The 22,402-nt window shown below is 41.2% G+C and overlaps 2 protein-coding genes and 1 pseudogene across 2 annotated transcripts; 1 reads left to right on the forward strand and 2 right to left on the reverse strand.

Annotated features, from left to right (window-relative positions):
- Window positions 1-24: 24 nt before the first annotated feature.
- LOC146480705 (uncharacterized) lies at window positions 25-2,375 on the reverse strand (annotated as a pseudogene).
- A 10,070-nt stretch (window positions 2,376-12,445) lies between these two features.
- Window positions 12,446-13,714, forward strand: LOC146480706 (uncharacterized). The gene has a single exon (XM_085109393.1). It carries the CDS (start codon window positions 12,446-12,448, stop codon window positions 13,712-13,714), a length of 1,269 nt encoding a protein of 422 aa, XP_084965519.1.
- Window positions 13,715-19,869: 6,155 nt separating this feature from the next.
- Window positions 19,870-22,402, reverse strand: LOC146480707 (uncharacterized). The gene has a single exon (XM_085109352.1). It carries the CDS (start codon window positions 22,273-22,275, stop codon window positions 20,272-20,274), a length of 2,004 nt encoding a protein of 667 aa, XP_084965478.1. The 5' UTR covers window positions 22,276-22,402; the 3' UTR covers window positions 19,870-20,271.

Genomic DNA, 22,402 nt, shown 5'->3' on the forward strand with positions numbered 1-22,402 from the left:
GTGTCGTGTCGACTTAAGAGATTACTAAGTCGGACTTAGTGGTCTAATGTGAACCCACTTATTGTTGTTTTCAGAATGCATCTCCGAAGGACTTTCCGTATTGTTGGCAGGACAATCCAGAACTTTTTTGCCAAATGTAATCTTCTCCGTTGGTTTCAATGAGGTGGCATACATGTTGAGCGGGCGGGTACCTGCTTTGAACTTGGTGGTTTCCTGGTGCACTGCTCTTTGCCTGACAGCTTTACCATTGTTTGCTGCCCAGTCTGACATGATTTCCCGCTCTCTTTCATTCAATTTTCTGGCCAGACCAAGGTGGCTCATCCTTGGAAGGGCATTGAGTGGAGTTGCTTGAGGGACGATGGGATAGTAAGACTTCTCCTGTGTGAAGTAGTATGCGGCCCACTGTACAACCCTCTTGGTACTCTCATAGACAGTATTTGCCAAATTTCACGCATAATGTAGCAAAGTGGGAAACTGTTGCTTAAACTTAAAGTGACCCACTGCATGTAAATTTACTACTTGAATGGTGAGGCGAGTGTGCAGGTCAATTTTGGAGCTTGGATTCAACTTCTGTAACAGCTTTAACAGCTTTCAAACCATCCAGAATCATTTTTACTGATGATACTGTTTGACTGGACACAGTTTCAACTGTACCCGAGGGTTGGCATAGCTTTCAAAAGTTTTCCATTACATTTTCAACGTCAACGTGCTGTTGGAATAGTTTGAAGGTGTCAAATATGTTGTGTTCCGTTTTTATGGATATCCTTATTCTCTCCTTTCCTCCAAGAAAACCTGCCGATCCAGGATATTTAGGATCCACAAAGTAAACGATGCATTCCATAATGCGAACATCCTCATTACTCCTGTACACATTTTATTGAATTGTAGTACCGTAATACGAAACAGAAATCACTGGTGTCAAAGGTCATTGGGAGACTTAACGCAACAACCACAATGGATCATACGCAACAAGTTATTGAAGGTCCCCAAGGGCCTCTCAGTCTCGTGACCCTTAAGAGTTGGTCACATAAGGACATCCAGAGAACTTGGCATTGCTTTGAAGTCTTTTGTAGACTTTGTAGTTCTTCGGCGAGTAATTTTCCACAGAAATAATTGCTTTTTCTTGTCAGTTATCACGGAAAACGGAAAATAATTTCTTTGTTTCACATATCACGACTGGCATGTCCTTCACAGTTCACAGCTTTTAACTTTTTACAATCACAAGTCACAGCAAATAATAACAGCTGATCACGTTTCACGGGAAACCCCCTTACGACCTCTCTTCTAAGGCCTGCTCCTCTTTTTTTTTGTGGGCGATTCTTCAGTTATATTAAGAAATTTCATTACTTATATCCATCAGTATGCTTATAGGCCTTCGCACTGTGAGAAAGGGTAGAAACCCTTCATTATTGGTATTTTAGGTTTGAATGAATCAAAGAAGAGTATGGGAAGTAAAATGGAATCTGAATTTGAAATCAGATATACCAGTAAAATACATGTTACCTTTGTCGTCTTTTCACCTTATTTGCACTGGCCCTCTTTTGAACTTCAGTCTCATCTGAATGAAACAAAGTAACTTCTTGAAACAAACTTGCAACACAAAATATGCAAATAGTAAAATAGATTGTTCAGATCATGTATCATGTATATTAGATGCGTACTGTCAATAATTTACACAGCAGAACTTGCATGTAACTTTGATGTATGGCACTGTTGAACTTGATTTCATTTTGGTGACAACTTGCTCATATCAAGGGTCTAAGGGGTGGTATTCAAAATTCTGATACATGGGTGCAAGCCCTCCCCCCTCCTTCAAGAGAGCTTGCTTGCCGGCTGCACTTGTGAGATGTAGTACACAGATTATAATTGTAATTTTGTTGCGTATACTATAAATAAAAAATCACACAACCTGCTGGTACAGGTACATATCTTGAGAAATGGGCCTAGTATGCTCCTGCAGAGAGTAGCTACAGTTGGCACATTCTGCAACTGCCACAAAGGTCCCTATTTCGTCATAACTCACTCACTCGTTCACTCATGCCCATATGCTGGCTTGGCATGTAGGGCAGCAACAAAATTAAGCCACTCCTGTCTGTCCCTGGCCAGCCTCTGAATGGTTCCCCAGGTATGATGTAAGGTCTTCAGTTCTGCTTCCACAGTCCGACGCCAGGTGATCTTGGGTTGTCATCGCCTGCATCTCCCCTCTGATGTCCAGTGAAGGGCTGTGCGAGTGCTGTTGTCTTGCTCCCGTCGCATGACATGTCCGATCCATTTCCATCGTCTTCGCATAATGATGGTTCCCATCTCGTCATAACCACGGCAGTAACTATGTTTCTCACACTTCCCCAGGTGGAACTATATGGATCGATAATCATTTCATAATTGCTAGTAAACATAATACATTGGAAAATCTTTGTCCACATTGATGCACAGGTTTACATCTGCCCCCTTTGAACAAAGCTGCCAAAAAGTTGTTGTGTATCTGCACTGTATTTGAAAATTTTATGGCTTAATTTCTATATGATCAATAAGAGTGCAGTATGTGGAAAAATGTGGGTGATTTCTTTTGTTCAAAAACAAAACAATCATGAGCGCATGACGGCCACTCACCTGTTTGAAGGAATATTTTTAGATAATGTGTGAGAGAATACAGATAAAAAACTTTGAAAAACAAACCCCGTGAAACTATGTCAAGTTATCAGTCCCTTTTGCCTGGCAGTTAATTTTAGCCATGTTAAGCTGATTTAGCCTGCATCACAGACAGTGTATGACGCTGGTATAGTCTGTCTGCACAACAGCTCCCAAAAGCCTGTTCTGATATCCAGCAGGTTTGCAAGGATATATGTAACCATTTCTGATTTGGTAGTTTCTTAGGCGTTTTGTGGTTGGACAAATTCTTGCATAACATCTATTTCAGTCGTGAGCGAAGAAAAAGTATTGATCAATAGTCAACAGATCTAACACACTTTCTACGGTTTTGTGGCATTTGCCGAATTTGCTGTTCTCTAAAAGTTTGGTCTTCCGGCCTATTTTGCTTCACACTTCTATCTTAAGGGCACTATATACTGCATTATTACGAATCATTAATTATACGAATCAGACGCAGTCTTTTAAACAAGAAATCTGAATTAGTTTTAAACAAAGTACATGTAGCGTTACTTATGAACATTTCCAAACAAAAGTTCATTGATGGTATTGACGTCACGGTGGCCATGTTGGTCAGAAACGATAGAAATTGTTTGCACAAAACTAGAGTCTTATTCCAAAAAAAAAATCTTTGCACGAAACTAGAGTTTTATTCCAAAAGTATGGTTCTCCATAGTTCTGATCACCCACACAGCCGCCCTGAAAACCACAAATTACTGTTTTTGCGTGCAGCAATAGTCTTATGTTATGCCTCGTTCTTCAAATGCGATTAACCCTGAAATGTACCTTGTGTACCAACACATTTGAGGTGGACAAAAGTGTTTACTCTGGACAAATTCAAGGCCGATTATAAAATTAAAACTGAAATAAAAAGGAAGTTGAGTTAACTTATATAAGCTTAAGTTACTTACATGGCATGGTGCCACACGTCCACAAGAGTTGCACCTACTCGATTCTTCCTTTTAGGTAATCAGGGAGCATCCCCCAAAACGATTTTCTATTTGATTTCGGCACCCCCCTCGCCATAAACCTTCGTGATCTTTTGCAACCATGGACGACTTGGTTACTTATCTTCAAAAACTGAAATTTGAAACGGAAATCTAACAAACCTTTCCAACCGCCGCCATGTTGAAGCCGTCCAAAAGCAGAGACCACGTGACACTGAACCCAACAACTCACTTTTCAAAGAATCAAGTTTGCATTTTCGGAGAATCAAGTTTGTGTTTTTAAAGAATCAAGTTTGCGTTTCAAAGAATCAAGTTTGTGTTTTTAAAGAATCAAGTTTTATTTCTAAGAATCAAGTTTTATTTCACAGAATCAAAAGTAGGTAATTGTGTTACTGAGTTTATAGGACACCATATTGTTGCTCTTGTTTTACAGCTTGAAGAATCTTGAAGGGGCTAAAGACTGCCTGATTGCAGGTGGAGCAAAAAAGCTTTCAGGATTAGCTGCAAATTTACTGGAAGATGTTTTACACAAGTGTGGTCCTGACAGCTTCAAAGTCTTAAGAATTGTCAAGAATGGGCAAGCGTTTTTTAGTAATTAACGAGGATGGTGAAGAGAAATGCATGTGTCGTGTTACTGTCTAATGGGACAGTAGGAGAAATCAACTTCTTCATTTGGAACAAGATGTCTGGAAAAACACTTGTTGCCTATAAAAAAACAGAGCCTGATCTTGATAAACCATTCTTCTTTGACAATGCTGGTTGTCACGTGCTACGAATGAGACCACAAAGGTATTAATCACTTCACAGCTTATACTGGGGATTCAAGTTGAGTGTTTAACGGTGTCAGTTGTCATGTTCGTGGTCACAGTTGGTTGGTCACGTTGCTAGGCAAAATTTCAGACGTTGCTAGGCGGGAATGACAACGTTCTGTCTGGGAAAAGGTGCGTTTGCCGTTGAAGCAAAATGTGGAACGTTAACACGAATGGTCTCTCTTACATATCAGGAAAACCTTTATCTTCCAATCTACAGCATTTAATCATCGATAAAATTATTGAAAAAGGATGTGACCCACTAACAATGATATATCCTGGCCGATATGTAGATATCGCAAATGAGTTAAAAGTTTCATCGGCTGTAGTTGCCAAAATTTGGAAAAACTACTGCGAGTCTGGTACTCTTAGTCCGATAAAACACGGAGAAGGAAATCCAAGTCGATTATCTGAAGGAGATCTTCAACTAATTGAAGTCCTGAAAAGACAGAAGCCACTATATCTTATGCGGAAGTGCTGGACTGTTTGTATGACTGTGGCGATTTACCCCATGGAATAACTTCGACAACGGCGAGAAGTTTAGCTACAAAAAAATGACACGTTGCACAGGAAAGATTTATGGTAGTAAATATGGCGTATACCCAACTGTTTGTTGATTATTTATATGCCAAGGATCCTTACACGCTGAAATACTTTGATGAATGTGGCGTGAAACTTCCCGTGAACAGTGTTCGTAAATTTGGGCACGCGCCGATTGGAAAAAGAGCTATTGAAGTAACAAGGTACGCTGAGGACGCCAACACTACCGTAAATCTTATGTGCTCCCTAACTGGAGTTAATTATATGAACACAGTTGAGGGAGCAGCAAATACCTTAGACTTTCTGCATTTTTTTGAGGAGGCTTATTCCTCGCGAAGCGAGGTTAATAAATTTGTCGGGCCGAGCCGGCCCGAGTGGAGCTAAGCCGCGCGAGTTTGAGCAAAAAATATATTTATATATTTGTATGTTTGTATATTTAGTTGAAGGTGTCCGCAATGACGTCAGACTGTCTGGTGTCGTCTGAAAAAAATTTGCATACATCGGAAAAAATATGCGAGCATGATCAAATTTCAACTGCAATGTTCATCAATATTCACTGATGCAGAACTATCTCTCCAGAATCTTTTCCCTTTCTTCCAGAAATCTTTTTTTGTGAAAGATTGCATTGAAGAAATTACACGTTTTGTGGCCGCGGTAAAATAATTTTCCGTGGGAAATAAATTCATCGAACACGACAGCGCTTCACGCCCGTTGTGCATTTCATCGCGTCAGAAATAGATTTTTAACCGCAAACTAGCCCGTGGAACTACGAAAAGACCATGCTCATCAAAATAGTTGCTATGTTCAGAAACCTTTTAATCTCCTCATTTGATGCTACAACACGAAAGAGGGCTTTCCACCCAGCCCCAGCTTCGCGAGGTTTTGCGAGTCACGTATTTCTAGTAAATCATTGAATCCTGCAACTATGAGGCCCTGCCTTGAGGTCGGAGACACAATAGTAATGGATAATTGTCCCACTCATCACCACGAAGGTGGACGTATTTTAAGAGATTTTCTTGATGATCTCAATATCGAGCTGGTTTACATGCCTGCATATTCCTCAGATTTTAATCCTGCGGAGTATGTTTTCGGCAAACTGAAATGTTTGCTGAGATATCAGCTGGAACAACTAACTAACACTGACTTGAAGGAATCCTTGTACACTGCAATAACCTTCATCACTCCTGGTGACATGCACGAATTTTTTAAGATCACAGGTTATTTAGGCGTTTAAGTTTGATACTATAAAGAGACTGCCACAGTGAAAACGAGGTAAAAAGATTCTAAAAAGAATTAATACTGTGAACTTTACAGTAAGGGATAATGAGTCGATAATGCATGCGTTCATATTTGATATTTGTCATATTTGTGCTAGTAATCAAGTTTAATACGTGTATTGTGTATGCGGCTACATGTAAAATTATCTTACAGGACTTTTGATAAATAGTTACTATTGTTTTGCCAAATACTCCTTGCTAGATCCATCTACATTGTGTTTTTTAATGTTTAGTTTTGAAAGCATTTGTCTAGTTGCGTAACAACTGCCTGACAGCTGCAGACTACTAAATTGGCGAGCGGCATGTAAAAATAAATTCCAGGTTTGCAGAATTCAAAACCATAATTTTTTACTTTTTTACAAAAACGATACTTTTGCGGCAAAACTTTAACTCTCACTATTACAGGATCTTGCTCAGGTTTATTTCAGTGCATAGTCGTGCACTCTATAAATATGCGAGCGAACATTCTAACAATAACACTTGATCGATGATCAGATACTCAATTCGGACTGATAAACATTGCTGCAGGAAAGCACCCACCTGAAAACACAAGACAAAAATTCACACAAGACTCATTGTCAAACGCAACGAATCTTTTAATATTAACTTTATAAACCTTTACTAGTATAAACTCAAGTACAAAATGGATGTTGAAGAAAAAAATGAACTGTATAAACCTAACTGGGATATGTGGTCAACACAAAACACAAACGCCACATTTTGCGGTGTTTGCTTTTCTGTACTAGTAAGAAGAAAGTCAAGACTCCACTTACAAAATTTTATACCAAAGCTTACTAGTAAGTTTTTACTTTCCCGGTTACTTTGAACTTCTGCGTTGCAGCTCTAATAGAGCCGCCACAGCATTCGCTTCAAATTGTAATTCTAAGTGTTGAGACAGTTCTGTAATGCAGCGTTCACTAGCGGCACACTCGACTGAGTTTACATTCATAATAGGTTCTTTAGTTATTGTACCGCTAGTAGCTTGCCAGGTAATCAGTTCAGGGCATGGTGAGAACTCACAGGCATTCGGTGACTCCATTTCTTGTTGTTGCAGCTTTAGTACAAGTTTAAAGTCAATCTCCACTTGCGGACACATAGACACGCATGATTTCTTAGTAGCCTCTTCTGTGAACTCATCCTGTAGTCAGTTTGTTTGTGAACATCAGAATAAATTCTTGAAGTATGAGAGCTACTAGATGAGGTCTCAGGATGAGTGGTGCCTTTGATTTCAATGTCATCAAGAAGCTTTTTCACGTTCTCACGAGATGGGAGCTTTCCCTTCAAGTGTCTTTACTCCTGAGCCTCACTTGAGAGAAAGAGGAGTACATTTTAGCTGATACTGTAAATTATGTACTTTTGTAACTTAAAGATTGCATAATAGGACATGATGTGGTTGGTACTGATTTACATGTATGTGCCATACATGCTTTATGAGTATATCTCTCCGTGACATTAAGTGCAGAATCAAAGGATTGTGAAATATTAAAGACGTCATTTTTTTAATTGAAGTCTTGTAACTTGTAACATTCTTAAATTAATCCAATTCCCCCACTCTTCAATGATCATAAGACGTTCCCTGACCATTCATTTCCACTTTTTTTCTCAAATTCCTAGGAGTTCCCAATAATTCCAATTAGTATTTTAGCCATTCCGAGACATAATGAAAGTTTCCAAGTTTGTGAGTTGATTCCAATTTGCATGTCTTGGAACTGTTACCAATTCCTAGGAATTCCCAATAATTCTCAGTATCATAGTAAACCATTCCCAGAAATTTCCAAAAAGTCCAAGCCTGTGAAGTTATTGTAATTTGCATCTTTAGGAATTAGGAGGAATTCCTAGGATTCCAAGTTTTCTTGGAATTTGTTGTGAAGGGAAGGTTTTACTCTGGTCCATAGACACAGGAATGTTTCATTCATTTGTATAAGGAAGTGACAAAGTGATCAGATCATTTTTGTCCAATGGGAGGTGTCTTGATAATCATACTGACGTTGATACAGCTGCTGTTGATACCACTGCCCCTGTGGTACCAGTGGTGCAAACTGATATGGAGGAATTCCACTACCCTGGTCAATGGCCAGTTCCATATCATGAAATGCCTTTAGTGCACTCAGCTGTAGTGATAATCTACACTTCAATGGAATTCTTTTAAATTTTGGGACCAAGCATAAGCAAAACAATGTATCCCCATCTTCATAATTAACTAACCTTTTTTGGTCACCACCTTGCAAAACCGAATTAAATTGTTTCATTGTGTTGACGACTTTATTCTCAACAGAAAAATCTGACCCACTTTGCTTGGACCATGGTTGTTTTCCGCCTTTTCTTGTAGGATACTGACCAGGCTTGTTTAATTTTGTACTACTAGAATCACTATCCGTTGCTGTACTGGCGTGTCTTTCATCACAAGTTGACACCCCATTGTTTGGTAGAGTTTTTTCGTCACGGACTGTCGCCATCATTTCCTATTGAAAGCCACTTTGAGGGTCAATGTTTTCACATGATGAATATTCATCGTCTTCATTTACTCCATCATCGAACTTCTTTATTGGGCTGGACATTTCACTCGAACTGCCAGTGGAGATAGGAGAATCTTTCGATCTTTTCATGTTTGTACAGGTCTCCTGGTGCTTAATGTGTGAAATCAGCCAACGAAGTTACTCGTAGTTGGGTCTGATTTCCACTTTGTCTCATCCACAGCCCAACTTCCCCTTTAAATTCTTGATATGCTTGGAAACGTTGGTGCATATTGTGTGATATCTGAGGACATGTCTATGTTTAGCTTTGTTGCCACAGCCAAGCATTTCTTTTTACCCTCTGGTCTTTGCATTCTGGACAAGATTTGTCAAAAATGCCTTATAGTGTCCATTAAGACTCTTACTTGAGTAATTAGATCGCGCTTGTTCACTATGGTGTTCTAGAATATCTACCACTTTGGAATGAATTGTGGGCTCTATTTGCCATTGGTACATTGCCAAGGATTCAAAGGAGGGGCTGGTGCAGGTTGGGGTGCCAGGTGTATGGGTTGTACCCTTTGTGCTGCGTTTCCAGTTATGGGATCGGGACAGGTGTGTCTCCCACTTCCTTCGTAGTAGCATTTGTTTTTGCACCGATTGCATCCGACCTCTAGTTCCCCCAACAGACGAAGAGTCATTCTTGTTGGTTGCTTGAGATCATTTTGCATTTCTACCCATAGTGCCTCAAAGTCATTTGTTGATGATGTAAGATCAGCTCGGGTTGTAAATAAATGATCCTCCTTTATATAAAAACCAGCATTTGTAAGTAAATGAATAACCTGGCATTTCAATATTGGGTAAAAAAACTTTGATCAATCTCAGTGAGACCCACCATTGAGAAGGGAAAATATAATTCAGACAACACATGTTGTAAATTATCAAAGTTGGCTGGCAAGCTCCTAAATGTAATGTTGCAGTGCAAAGCAGAAAAGCATTTGTCAGAAAAATATTCATTTGTATAATGATTATCGTGAAATTCATGACAACTATAGTACTGAAAACTCATATCATAGGGTAAGTGGAGATCAACATCAGAGCTAGCAAGATGGTCTATACTAGTTGGGAGAAAGGTAATCTCAAGTAATGGCAAAGAGGCAAAGTCAATGTCCTGTTTAATGTTAATAACATTCTTGATTCTATACCTAAGGCAATTCATGACTAAGGTGGAAACATTCCTTGAGCGTAGGACATTTCTTCGCCTTATTTGCGTAAGGCTTTAGCATTGGTGATCTGGATTACCTTGCTAGCTTCATGTTGATCCTTCCTCATGAAGATCTTACCCCCATCGGTCCACAAGAATTTGAATCCTTTGTCGTTCTTGACTTTAAGACAATCCTTACAGAGTTCCTTGTTGCTTTGAGGAAGACTTTCATTAAAAATGATTCTATTCTCCTCAGAAAAGCCAAAGCCTTGCAATGTTATGTCCTTGAGGACCTTCTTGATAAAGTTTCTCACAAACATGCCAGCTCATAAACTTCACAATAATGGCAGGTTGGAATAAAGCTCTTTCTCCCTTTGCCTTCACTTTACTCGGAAGATGATGGCTTGTTGATACATCCTCTTTTTTTAGATCAACTCCAATCTTTCCACCCAGCTTAACAACAATTTCGTTCATATCTTCCCGCGTCACTGCGACTCCTTGGGATACTGAATTTCGAAGCAGTCTTGCCTCGAGTATTGTTCAAGTTCGTTAAATGATTCCTTCAAAGCTTTTAACTGGTTTGTAGTATCCAAGAGCTCAGCTTTTAGACTCTTGTTCTCATTGACCAGATCTGTCATTCCTTTTTCGTAGGTTGACATTTTTGTTAGTATCTGCTCATAATTAAAGTTCGCAGTGGCGATAGACTTCTTCATGCGTAAAGGCTCTAAAGCCTTCTCCAACAAATTCTAGAATTCTTCTGTCGTTAGACCTCCAGTAATGGTACATAGATGAATTAAGACATGTAACACGAAAAAAAGAAGATGCAGCCTTGATAAGCTAAATTCACTTTAAATTTAACGAAGCTCAAAAATCACTGCCATCTTTTTCTCTGACCGCTGACTACTCAACGTAAAGGTGAAAATTGGGTTCCCTTAGTGATCAAACAAGCTGCAACACGCAGAGTTCCAGATCCAAGACTCTACACCAGTATAGAAATTGCGGGTGCTCTGCAGACGTCTTATCTTTCCATGCTTCTTCGGTATCTTCAAGAGCTTCTTGGTATTTTAGATAAGCCTTTTGCAGCAGAATGTACAGACTGGTTGCAGTGATCTTGTGGGCGCGTCTTTTTCTTGTGAGATGGGAGGCTTTAATGAAGGAGTCTGCAACACGTGTAGAGGGAGACCCAGCAACGCCAATTACTGTTGTCCAGCCACGTCCATGAAGCCAGTTTGCCAGCACTTTGTGTGCCACCATTTCAATATGTAGGCCACCTAGCATGACTACGAACTTATCCTCTCCATGTGTTGATGGGCAATTCCATTGAATTTGCTTGGGGATAGCAAATAATGGCTGATCAAGTGTGAGTACAGGTTTCTTTCTAGGGTTGACATATTGGACCTTGGACTTTATAACATTCATTGCATGCAAGATCATGGCAACAGAATGAGCATTCTCAACAAACAAAGGTCGACTTATAAACCGGAAAGTACGTTATCTCAAGGGCATAAGCCATGATTGACTTTTTTTTACTTCATATTTTTTTATTTATTTCTGTGGTTTTTATTTTTAAGCACGCTCTTTGAAAAGAAAATGTCATAAGCAAAGGCCTATGTCCTGAAACATACCTGTAAGAAATTTATTACTGTAGTATATAAAATTTCTGACTAATGTTTAGCACTGGGCCATTGTTGGTATGGTGAACTTTTTGTTTAACAAATAATTGAACTGGTGAGTGGAAAATGGCCCCAAGTGACTCTTGATCATGCATTAAATTCTCCCCCTTTTTACCAGGAAACACAAGGTAATTTGGGAAGAGAATCTAGCAGTTTATCAGAAGTCACTTAAGGCTATTTTCCAAGCGCCCCTTCAATTCAAAATTATTTCGAGTCTGTTAACGGTTTACTTAGTTTTGCATCAGTATTCACCGTGGGTTATCACCTTGACGTGGTGGTGAAGCTTGTGAGGCTCAGTGACCTTTAGAGCTATGCCGGCTGGGACCTTGGTCCCTGGCAGGTTCAACCTTGCCGGATTGGTCAAGAGGTAGAGCCCAGACAGAGAATAACCCACCGTTCCTACCGGTAGTGGGTTGAGCTTGGGGCCAATCACCCCTTCTTGTAAAAAGTAACAGATTACGGAAACCTTAAATTCTCGAATCAATGAGTGTTATCTCGGGAGTAGTACAACAACTTGCCAAACTCCAGAAGATGAATACATCAAATGGGGCGATGGTGGTATGACGGGTACACGCCCAATCCGAAAGGAAGCCTGTACTCTGATCAAGTCATTTGCTAACCCCAAAAAGATGCTCCGCATAGGAAATTGGAATGTTAGGACAATGTACAGCGTGGGAAAAACAGCCCAAGTAGTTAGGGAGATGCAAAGGTACAACCTGGATATCCTGGGCATTAGCGAATGCTGATGGTCTGGCTCTGGACGGCTCAAGACACGGACCAGCAAAACTATTCTGTACTCGGGAAGAGATGATAACATACACCAAAGTGGCATTGCACTTGTGATGACCAAACAAACGGCTGGTTGCTTAGAGAGCTGGATGCCAGTTAGTGATAGAATTATGACTGCACGATTCACATCAAGATTCATTAAAACGACAGTGGTTCAAGTATATGCACCAACGAATGAGGCGGATGAACAGACAAAGGATAGCTTTTATGATATGTTACAGAGGGTTACTGACGAGATTCCGAGGCATGACATGATTATGATGATGGGCGACTGGAACGCTAAGATTGGGGCTAAGCAGGAAGGGGAAAATGGTGTGGTGGGACGGCATGGGTTTGGAGATGAGCGGTCAGAAAATGGTGTTCGTTTTGTCTCCTTTTGCGCAGCTAACAACTTAGCTATTGTGTCAACAATGTTCCCACACAAGAACATCCACAAATACACTTGGACTGCTCCTAATGGGAGGGCTAGAAATCAAATTGATCATGTGGCAGTGACCGGCAAATTCAAGAGATCAGTGAGGGATACGAGATCTTATAGAGGCGCAGACTGTGGAAGTGATCACAACGTAGTTATCACAACTGTACGACTTCGTTTGCGTGGGATAGTTAGAAATACAAGCAATTCCAGGAGATATGACATAGCCAAACTGATAATACCGGAAGTAAGGCAGCAGTTTCAAATTAAGTGGAGGAACAGATTTAGCTGTTTAGCTGATGAAAGCGCAGAAGGCAATGAGCAAGACATAGAGACTCGATGGACTAATATAAAGGAAAGTTATAAGAAAACAGCTGAGGAGGTTCTAGGATACAGGAAAAAACAGAGTAAGCCCTGGATAAGCGCTGCAAGTTGGAAGAAAATTGACGAAAGAAGATCTTGTAAAGCTAAAGTGAATTCAACCAGGTCAGAGAGACTAAAAGCAACATACAGAGAGGAATTCCAAGCTAAAGACAAAGAAGTAAAAAAGCAACTAAGGAGAGATAGGAGAAATTGGATTGACCAGATTGCTAGTGACCCAGAGAAAGCAGCCAAAACGGGCAATATGAAGGCGGTGTTTGATGCTACAAGACAGCTTTGCAACAAACCAAATAGAAGAACAGACTCCATAAGGAGTAAAGAAGGCATTCTACTAACAAAAGAGGAAGAGGTAAAGAAAAGGTGGAAGGAGCATTTTGCTGAGGTTCTGAATAGACCTCCCCCCACGCGATCAGAAGTGGAGAGTGAAGCTTATGAAACACTCAAAATTGAAACGGGTCCCGCTACACATGCAGAAATCAGGACAGCTATACAACAACTGAAGAATGGAAAGGCTGGTGGTGTTGATGGCGTGACAACAGAACTGATGTGGCGTGACAACAGAACTGATGAAGGCAGATATTGAAACTACAGTAGCTGTGTTGTACGAATTGCTTTTGAAGATCTGGGAAAGTGAAAGAGTACCTAATGACTGGAGATGTGGGCTGATCATTCGCCTCCCCAAGAAAGGAAATCTCATGGAATGTGGAAACTGGAGAGGAATAACACTGCTACCTGTGGCCGCAAAAATATTAGGCAAAGTGATTATCACAAGAATTGGGGACACTGTTGACACCAGACTTAGACAAGAACAGGCAGGGTTTAGGAGAGGAAGGGGGACAGTCAAACAGATATTCATTCTGAGAAACATCATTGAACAAGTAATTGAATGGAATGCCAACTTGTATGTTTGCTTTGTGGATTTTGAGAAAGCTTTTGATAGCATTGACAGAGGTATTCTATGGGGAATAATGGGAGAGTACGGTATTCCATCAAAATTGATCACGATGGTAAAGGCAATGTATGAACAGAGCAAATGTGCTGTTGTAGATGGTTCTGGAAGTTACGACTGGTTTGATGTAAGGACAGGGGTGCAACAGGGCTGTTGCATGTCTGGTTTTCTCTGTCTTCTTGTGATTGATTGGGTCATGAGAAGGACTCTTGAAGGAGGGCAAACTGGAATAAGATGGCAATTCACGGGCAAGTTAGAGGATTTAGACTTTGCTGATGATGTGGCTCTTGTTGCAAGCAGGATAGTGGACATGCAAACGAAGCTAGAAAATCTTAACTCAAACGGGAAGAAGACTGGGCTGAAGATTAACCTGGGAAAAACTGGTAATGAAATGGAATGTCAATCCTGGATTAAAGATCCATCTGGAAGGAAGTGGCATCGAAGAGGTTGAGAAGTTTGTTTATCTTGGTGCCACAGTAACATCAACTGGTGCTGCAGGTGAAGATATAAGCGCCAGGCTAGGGAAAGCTCAAGCAGCCTTCTGCAACTTAAGGAACATCTGGAGGAACAGCCAACTCAGCATTAACACCAAGTTGAAGATTTTTAGATCCAATGTATTGGCTGTCCTACTCTATGGTTGCGAAACTTGGCGAATAATCAAAAGCGACGAGAACAAGCTTAATGTCTTCCTCCACAAGAGCATACGACGCATTCTGAAAATTTACTGGCCCATGAAAGTATCCAATGAAGAGATAAGATCAAAGACGAATATGGAGGAGATCTCCCATCAGATAAAGCGAAGACGCTGGAAAATGATCGGGCATATACTAAGGATGAAGGCAAATGAGAACCCAAGAATAGCTCTAACCTGGACACCAGAAGGAAAACGTAGGAGAGGTAGACCCAGAGAGACATGGAGAAGAATAGTTGAGAAGGAAAGAGGAGAACTTAGGTTCAATGGATGGACGGAAGCAAGTAACTGTGCCAGAAACCGTGACACTTGGAGAGAAAGAACACAAGGCCCCATTTCCCTTAAAGGAAAAAGGACCAAATGATGATGATGATGCTATTCATAGTGGAAGTGAGCTACCCCGGGTGTCAGAGTTTTCTGTTTAATCCTTATCTGTTTCAGTTTTATTTTGTAATAATATTGTAGTCTGCCATTATATTTACACTGTATGCCACATTTTGTCCAGTCACCCCTGACTGCTGTCAGAGGTTGGGTGATTCGGTGACAGAACCTCTACTGCCCAGGGTGAAATTGAAATGACATGTTCATATAGATCTACTTTGAGTATTTCCAGGGTAGCTTATTTATTGTAGTGTGATGAGGTACCTATCATGTCTTCAATTTTTTCTTTGAGTAATGATTTGAAGGAGTAGGCCTGTCCTGGTGTTATAGAAATGTCCACCTCCTGTTCAATTCTGCTCTACATTGCTGGATATTTAAGTCGAAAGTCATCAACAGTCATGGACAGTTCATGGACGAACTCATCACCACTTGTCTTCATTGTTAAGCTTTTCATATACTGGAATTATTGCTGTTGAAATCCACAGTAAAAGTGTTGATACTTCCTGGATCCTTTAGTTTTAAACATGGTTGCTCTGAGGCAAATAGCTGAACAAAATACAGTGCCTTTTTGGCTCTGGTTTGTAGTTGTTTTAATTTTCTGTTTTGAGATTGGCGGGTTTTCAAGAGAGGGATTCAAACTCCTCGGGGAGGTTTTCACTGGGACTCGTTTTGAAGGTGCTTGATGTATTCAATCAACTGTTCATTTTCTTTTCCCATTTCTTCAACTTTTTTCTGCTCAGTTACATATCTGTTTGTGACTTCTGCAAACATTTCATTGTACAGATATTTTTCATTTTAAAGGTTCAGGTATTTTCCCTTCTATTGACAAATCTCCTCCTTAGCCTCTTTTAAGTTTTTTTTCCATCGTAGTGAGACTTACTTCCCACCTTTGCACAGAAATTATATCATTTTTTAGCAGTGCCATCTGAATTATTTTCTCTTCATCCTCTAATCTTTTGGAACTGGATCCACTCCTGTTGAAACCATTTTTTTAACACATTAAAAGAAACAATTCATTAAACAGGCGAAAAACAGTTTCTGGTTCTGTAAAGGACAGATTGATGAGCTTCTGTTCTGTGCTGGGAAGAAGGGTTGCGTCGTCTAGTTGGGGATCCGTCTTTATGTCCATAAAAAGATGTGTCATGGGTGTCACTGCATTTACTCTTGACTGATCAAAACTATGATCTGGAGTTTCGAAGTTTTTCCAAGTTCTCCCGGGTTTCAGATTTGGTGCGATATCCCCACAAACTACGCATTTTGCATCTTTCGAGTCCAGGAAGAATCCATTTGAATGTTCAGATGCTAAATCCACAAGATAGTTCACATAAGATGTGGTCCAGTGAGAGTTAATAGGATGTACATGTTCAGAAGTGTTGGGAGCTTTGTGCAAGGAAACATTGGCATTTACTTCCCTTCCATGATGGTGTCACTTTGATTGCAGCGTTCCCTTCCGATAGTTTTTGGTGTACGTATACAAACATGAAGTGGAGATATTGAATTCGGGTATGACAGTGTATAGCATTTCCTTTACATCACGCGTAACCATAGCCTTGTCTGCTGATTTAAAAAGTCTTGCATCCGTCAGTCTTGGATCAGCTTGTAAGCCTCCTCCTCCTCGTAGTGTCCTGTCTCCTTCACCGAACAATATATCAAGCCAATTCGGGAAATTAATCACATTTCAGCTTTCTCCCTCTTCCCTCGGCAATTGTTTTGATTGTGTCTTGCTTAAGTTTCTTTACCTGTCGTTTAAGTTAAGAGTTTTGTTGAGTCATGTCATTCCATACAGTTTGTGACTCGAATTTAAGTTGCTCAAATTGTTTTAAGTTCGAATTTAAAGTTGCCCGATGTTTGCTAACACTGCCTTTGAATTTTGCTCCTTTGATGGATACCATGCTTTTCACACTTGAGATTTTAGCAACTATAGCCTCGAACACATCTGTCTCTTTTACTATCGAGATATTGCAGTGTGTTGGCAAAATTATCTTTCAGCTTTCTCTCGATAAGTTCCCTCACAGCACTGTCGTTGAATTGTGTTACGAGTTCGTTTTGTGAGTGGCGAATAGTTTGTAGTCTAAACAGAACGCAGGGTTGTCGGAACAACAACAAGGTTATTTATTCCAAGTGAGCGTAGCAAATTCAACACAAAACTTCACAACAAGCACACGCTAGGCTTGTAAATTACAGTTCGACCTCTGTCACACTTGAATAAACACGGCCTCTGCCAAATATACACGCGACCTCTGTCACACTTCAATAAACACGGCCTCTGCCAAACTTTACACGTGACCTTTGTCACACTACGATAAACACGTACTCTCTTCTCATAAACAACAACCTCTCTAAAAGCTAAACCGATTTGCTTATATACTAATGAGCGTAAGATTCTAGAACTTTCCGGCGCAACTAAATAAAGTAACATTACAATATAAATCTATTTACGGGATCACACGTAAACGGCTTCAGAAACTGCTTAGTCACTATGATGCAAAACTAATTAAATATGCAAGAATATTCTAGACTAAATTAGCATACAGTCACGCAACAATTTTTCGTAACATAACCCCCTCTTGAGAAGAAATTTCTTAAATTTCTACTAAAGACGAAAAATTAATTAAATAGTGCAAAGAGAGGAGGTAGTCCTATGTCTCTAAAGTTATTCCTCTACTCTTCTCAGATAATCTGCTCCTACATTCTCGGATCCCTTGATAGCCTCAACTCTAAAGTTGTAGCTCTGAAGAAACATAGCCCAACGCATGAGCCGTCCATTAGCGAACTTCGCACTGTTGATATACTTCAGTGGTTCGTGATCAGTTTGTAGTACTAAGGGAACTTCGTATAAATACAGGTGAAACCTTTTGAATCCCCACACAATGGCTAAACACTCTTTCTCAATGGTTGAGTAATTACGCTCCGCACTTGATAATTTCTTGCTACCGTAGCAAACGGGGAACAGCTTGCCATCATGTTCCTGCATTAGTACAGCACCAATACCACTGTCGGAGGCATCAGTCCACAGAAAGTAGGTTTTCTCTGGATCTGGCAGCCGCAGGATTGGTTCTTTTGTGAGCAGGGCCTTAATACTCTGATAGGCTTTCTCTTGTGCCTCGCCCCATTCGACTTTGTTCGGTTGACCTTTGCACGTGAGGTCTGTCAGCGGGGCAGCTAAGGCTGCGAAGTTGGGAATAAAATCTCGATAATATCCGGCTAAACCCATGAACGATCTTATCTGCTTCTTTGTAGTAGGTCTTGGAGCATCTCTAATCTTTGCCACGTTGTCTTGATGAAGACCAATTAAACCTCCCTCCAAACGATGACCGAGAAAGTCAACAGCGTTAACTCCAAAAAGACATTTAGTCGGTCTTATGGTCATTCCGGCTGCTAATAATCGTGTAAACAACTCTTGTAGTATCTTGATGTGTTCTTCCCACGTACGGGTGTGAACCAAAATATCATCCCAGTAAAACTCTACGTTATCCATTCCATGCAATAGCTTCTTCATGGCTCTCTTTAAGGTCGCTGCGGAGTTGATCATACCAAACGGCATCTTCAGGAATTCGTATGATCCGTCAGGCGTCACAAAAGCAGTCTTTGGTATGTCTTCCTCAGGTATAGAAATTTGCCAGTAGCCCTTACTCAAATCAATTCTTGTGAAATACTTGTCACCATTCAACTTCTGGAACAAATGCTCGGCAGTCGGCATAGGTTCAGGGTCAAACACAGTTAATTTGTTCAACTTCCGGTAGTCCACGCATATCCTATTTGTGTTGTCTTTTTTCTTAACAACCACGACAGGTGAGGCATATGGTGAACTTGACTCTCTTATAACTCCCATCTTCATCATGTCTGTAATATCCTTCTTCAGCGATTCTCTCAGGCTATACGGTACTGGGTAAGGTCTTGATCTGACTGGTTGATCGGATGTAAGTTTTATATGATGTTGAGCCAAACTTGTAGTACCTGGAGCTTCTGTAAACAAGCTTTGAAACTGACTTGCAAGGTCTTTGAACTCTGCTCTTTGCTCATCAGTAAGGTTGTCTCCAGTAGCCACATCTTTGATTGACTCTTTAGCAACATATCCACCAATTTCTAAAAAATCAACACCATCCACAGGATCAACTTCTTCTGCTTCATTTTTAGGATGGCCGCTCTTACTAGTGTCAGCGTTCACTTCGACAGCCACTGCTCCAACGGGTACAGAATCCTCTCGTTCAAAATACTTCTTTAGTAGGTTGGCATGGTAAACTCTCTCCTTTCCTTTGACACACACTTTATAATCGTTGAGACCCACTACTGCACTAACCTCAAATGGACCTTTCCACTGCATTAGAAGCTTGTTATGGTCGGTCGGTAGCAGTATTAATACTTTATCTCCTTGTGCAAACCTTCTGGCTTTAGCCTTACGATCGTAGTAATGCTTGCCTTTGTGCTGGGCTTTCTGAAGTTCAGTATGCGCAAGCTTGAGAGTATCTTCCAGCTTCTCACGTAGCTCAAACACATACTGGTAGCTGTTCTTTACTTCAGGTTCCTCCAACTCTTTCGTCCAGAGCTCTTTAAGAATAAACATCGGCCCTCTGACAGCTCTTCCATACAGCAACTCAAACGGCGAAAAACCAGTAGACTCCTGAGGGACTTCACGATATGCAAACAATAAAGCGTTGACATAACGATTCCACTGTCTTGGCTGCTCGCTGCACAATCTCTTTAACATACTCTTCATGGTTCCATTAAACTTCTCCGTCAGGCCATTACACATAGGGTGATAAGGAGTCGTAGTGAGCTGTTTAATGCTCAACAACCGTGTCACTTCCTCCATACACTCAGATACAAATTGCGTGCCGAGGTCACTCAAGATCTCTTCAGGCACTCCTAAACGACTAAAGATATCCACCAACGCTTCCGCCACAGTCTCCGTATCAATGTTTTTGAGCGGGACAGCTTCAGGATAACGGGTTGCAAAGTCGACCAACGTCAATATGTATCTATGACCGTCTTCACTCGGGGGGCCAATAGGCCCAACCAGATCGATTGCTACTCTCTTGAACGGCTTGTCAATTAATGGCATCTTCTCCAGGGGAACCTTCGGTACAGAACCCTTGTTAACCGTCTTCTGACATACATCTTATGACTTGCAGTAACGAGTCACGTCCCCTTGAATACCTGGCCAATAGAATGCGCTTTGAATCTTATCAGCCGTCTTCTTTATTCCCATGTGACCTCCCATGAGCGATCCGTGAGCTAGTTCCATTATCCGACTTCTCAGCTGCACAGGAACCATAACTTGCTTCAGGGGTTTACCATTATTCACGTAAGGGTGTTTGTAGACGCGGTACAAAACTCCACCTTTCACTTCAAATGAAATCTCAGCCTGGCCTCTCACAACTACATCATTTCGCTCCCAATATTTCTGTAAGCTCTCGTCATCATTTTGCATTTGTTTGAGCTTTTCTCTATCAACTACAGGACTTTCTTTAGTACTCGGTACCTTCAATGGAATACGTTCTCCGGCCTTCTTTGCTTGACCTCTCGTGGTTACAGCACACGCCTCTTGCACATGATCTTGCCAGCTTGGATCTGGGTCATCAGCAGCTCTCGCGCCTGGTACATTACCAACAATTAAGTCATAAACAGCATCAGGAAGACACTGCGCTTCCACTTGGCCCTTGAGATAAGGTGTATCAACGTCAATCTTTGCAATGGGCACTTTCCTTGCCGTGTTGTCGATGAGCAGCATAACATTAAAGTCGCCAGTGAACTGATCCTCAGACACAAGATCCTTCTTTACTACTATTCCGCTACAGCCAGTGTCTCTCAGGACGTCAACAGACTTCTCCCCAACTCTACCTTTCACTACAGGCATTTTACTTCTCACTCCAGACAAAGGTTCAACACAGGCGCTACTCAATAATGGAATCTTCTTACCACAGGCTAACAGTAGCTTCTCATCTTTAATACAGGACTTAACTTCTTCCGCTGTGGGTTTACTCTCAGTCTGCTGAACTAGGCAACTGGCGCTCACTTGACCACGTTGCACAGGGTTACCATCCTTACTTTGTCCTCCTGACCTCCGTCCACCTGATCGACAGTTTCTAGCTTCGTGTCCTTGCTTACCACACAGAAAACACCTTTTTCCTATGGTTGGGCAGTTGGCGGCTCTATGACCACGGGCGTTACACCTAAAGCACTGGAGGGCTGTTGAATTAGACTCTGTGTTCTTGGCTTCCTCCCTCTCAGGCGGTAATACCGGCTTTCTGCTCACTGGGCTAAACAAATGCTTACCATGGGCCTCCAGGTACTGGTCAGCGATCTTCGCAATCTGTGCTAGGGTTTCAGGTGCCCTTTCTCGTAGGTGAATGGCCAAATCCTTAGGGCAGGAGTCAATAAACTGTTCTTTCACTATCAAGTCCTTTAGACCGTCAAAGGTTCGCTCAGTATCTGAAAGCTCTAGCCACCGTAACAGGTACCTGTCCAGTCGCACGATAAACTGGTCCGGACTTTCGTCAACTTCCGGCTTAGACGCTCTGAATTTACGACGATAGCCGTCTTCTGTGAGATCATACCTTTTCATCAGCGCAATCTTGACTTTACCGTAATCTCTAGCTGCTTCTTCAGATAAGCGGGAGTACACTTCGAGTGCCCGTCCAGACAACAGAGCACTGAGCTTTGATGCCCATCCAGTTCTATGCCACTTGGCTGTATCTGCAAATCTCTCGAACCTCTGCAAATATGCGTCCAAATCATCTTTACCATCCACGAACGCTGGAAGTTTCGGCGCTTTAGCTCTATCATCTCTCTCTGCGGTACGACCATCACCATTCGTTGCTGCTAACCTAGCAAGTTCTAACTCATGTTCTCTCTTGGCGGCCTCAGCAATTTCCTTCTGTCTCCTGAGGTCAGCTTCATGCTGTAATTTCCTAATTTCTCTTTCCTGACGTCTCGCTTCTCTTTCTTCATCCTGGCGTCTGCGTCTCTCTTCCCTCTCTTCTTCCTCAAGCTGCTGCTCCTTTACTAACTGCCTTTGTTTTTCTTCTTTCTCTTCTTCCAACTTCTGTTGTTCACGCACAAATTCAAGTAACTTTTCACCTTCCAGCCCAAACTCCTTACCAAGTTGCATAAGTTTCTCCATTTCACAGCGTTAAAATTCCAAAGCTCTTTCACTTGCTACCACTTGTTTCCACGGCACAGTTACTTCCTTCCGAGTTGCGATCCTTTCCTGGTTATCGGTAGACAACAAACAGTTCCTTGAATTCCAC

This window comes from Pavona decussata, unplaced genomic scaffold (genome assembly GCF_977016875.1).
Source record: "Pavona decussata unplaced genomic scaffold, jaPavDecu1.1 SCAFFOLD_53, whole genome shotgun sequence".
Classification (NCBI taxonomy): Eukaryota; Metazoa; Cnidaria; class Anthozoa; order Scleractinia; family Agariciidae; genus Pavona; species Pavona decussata.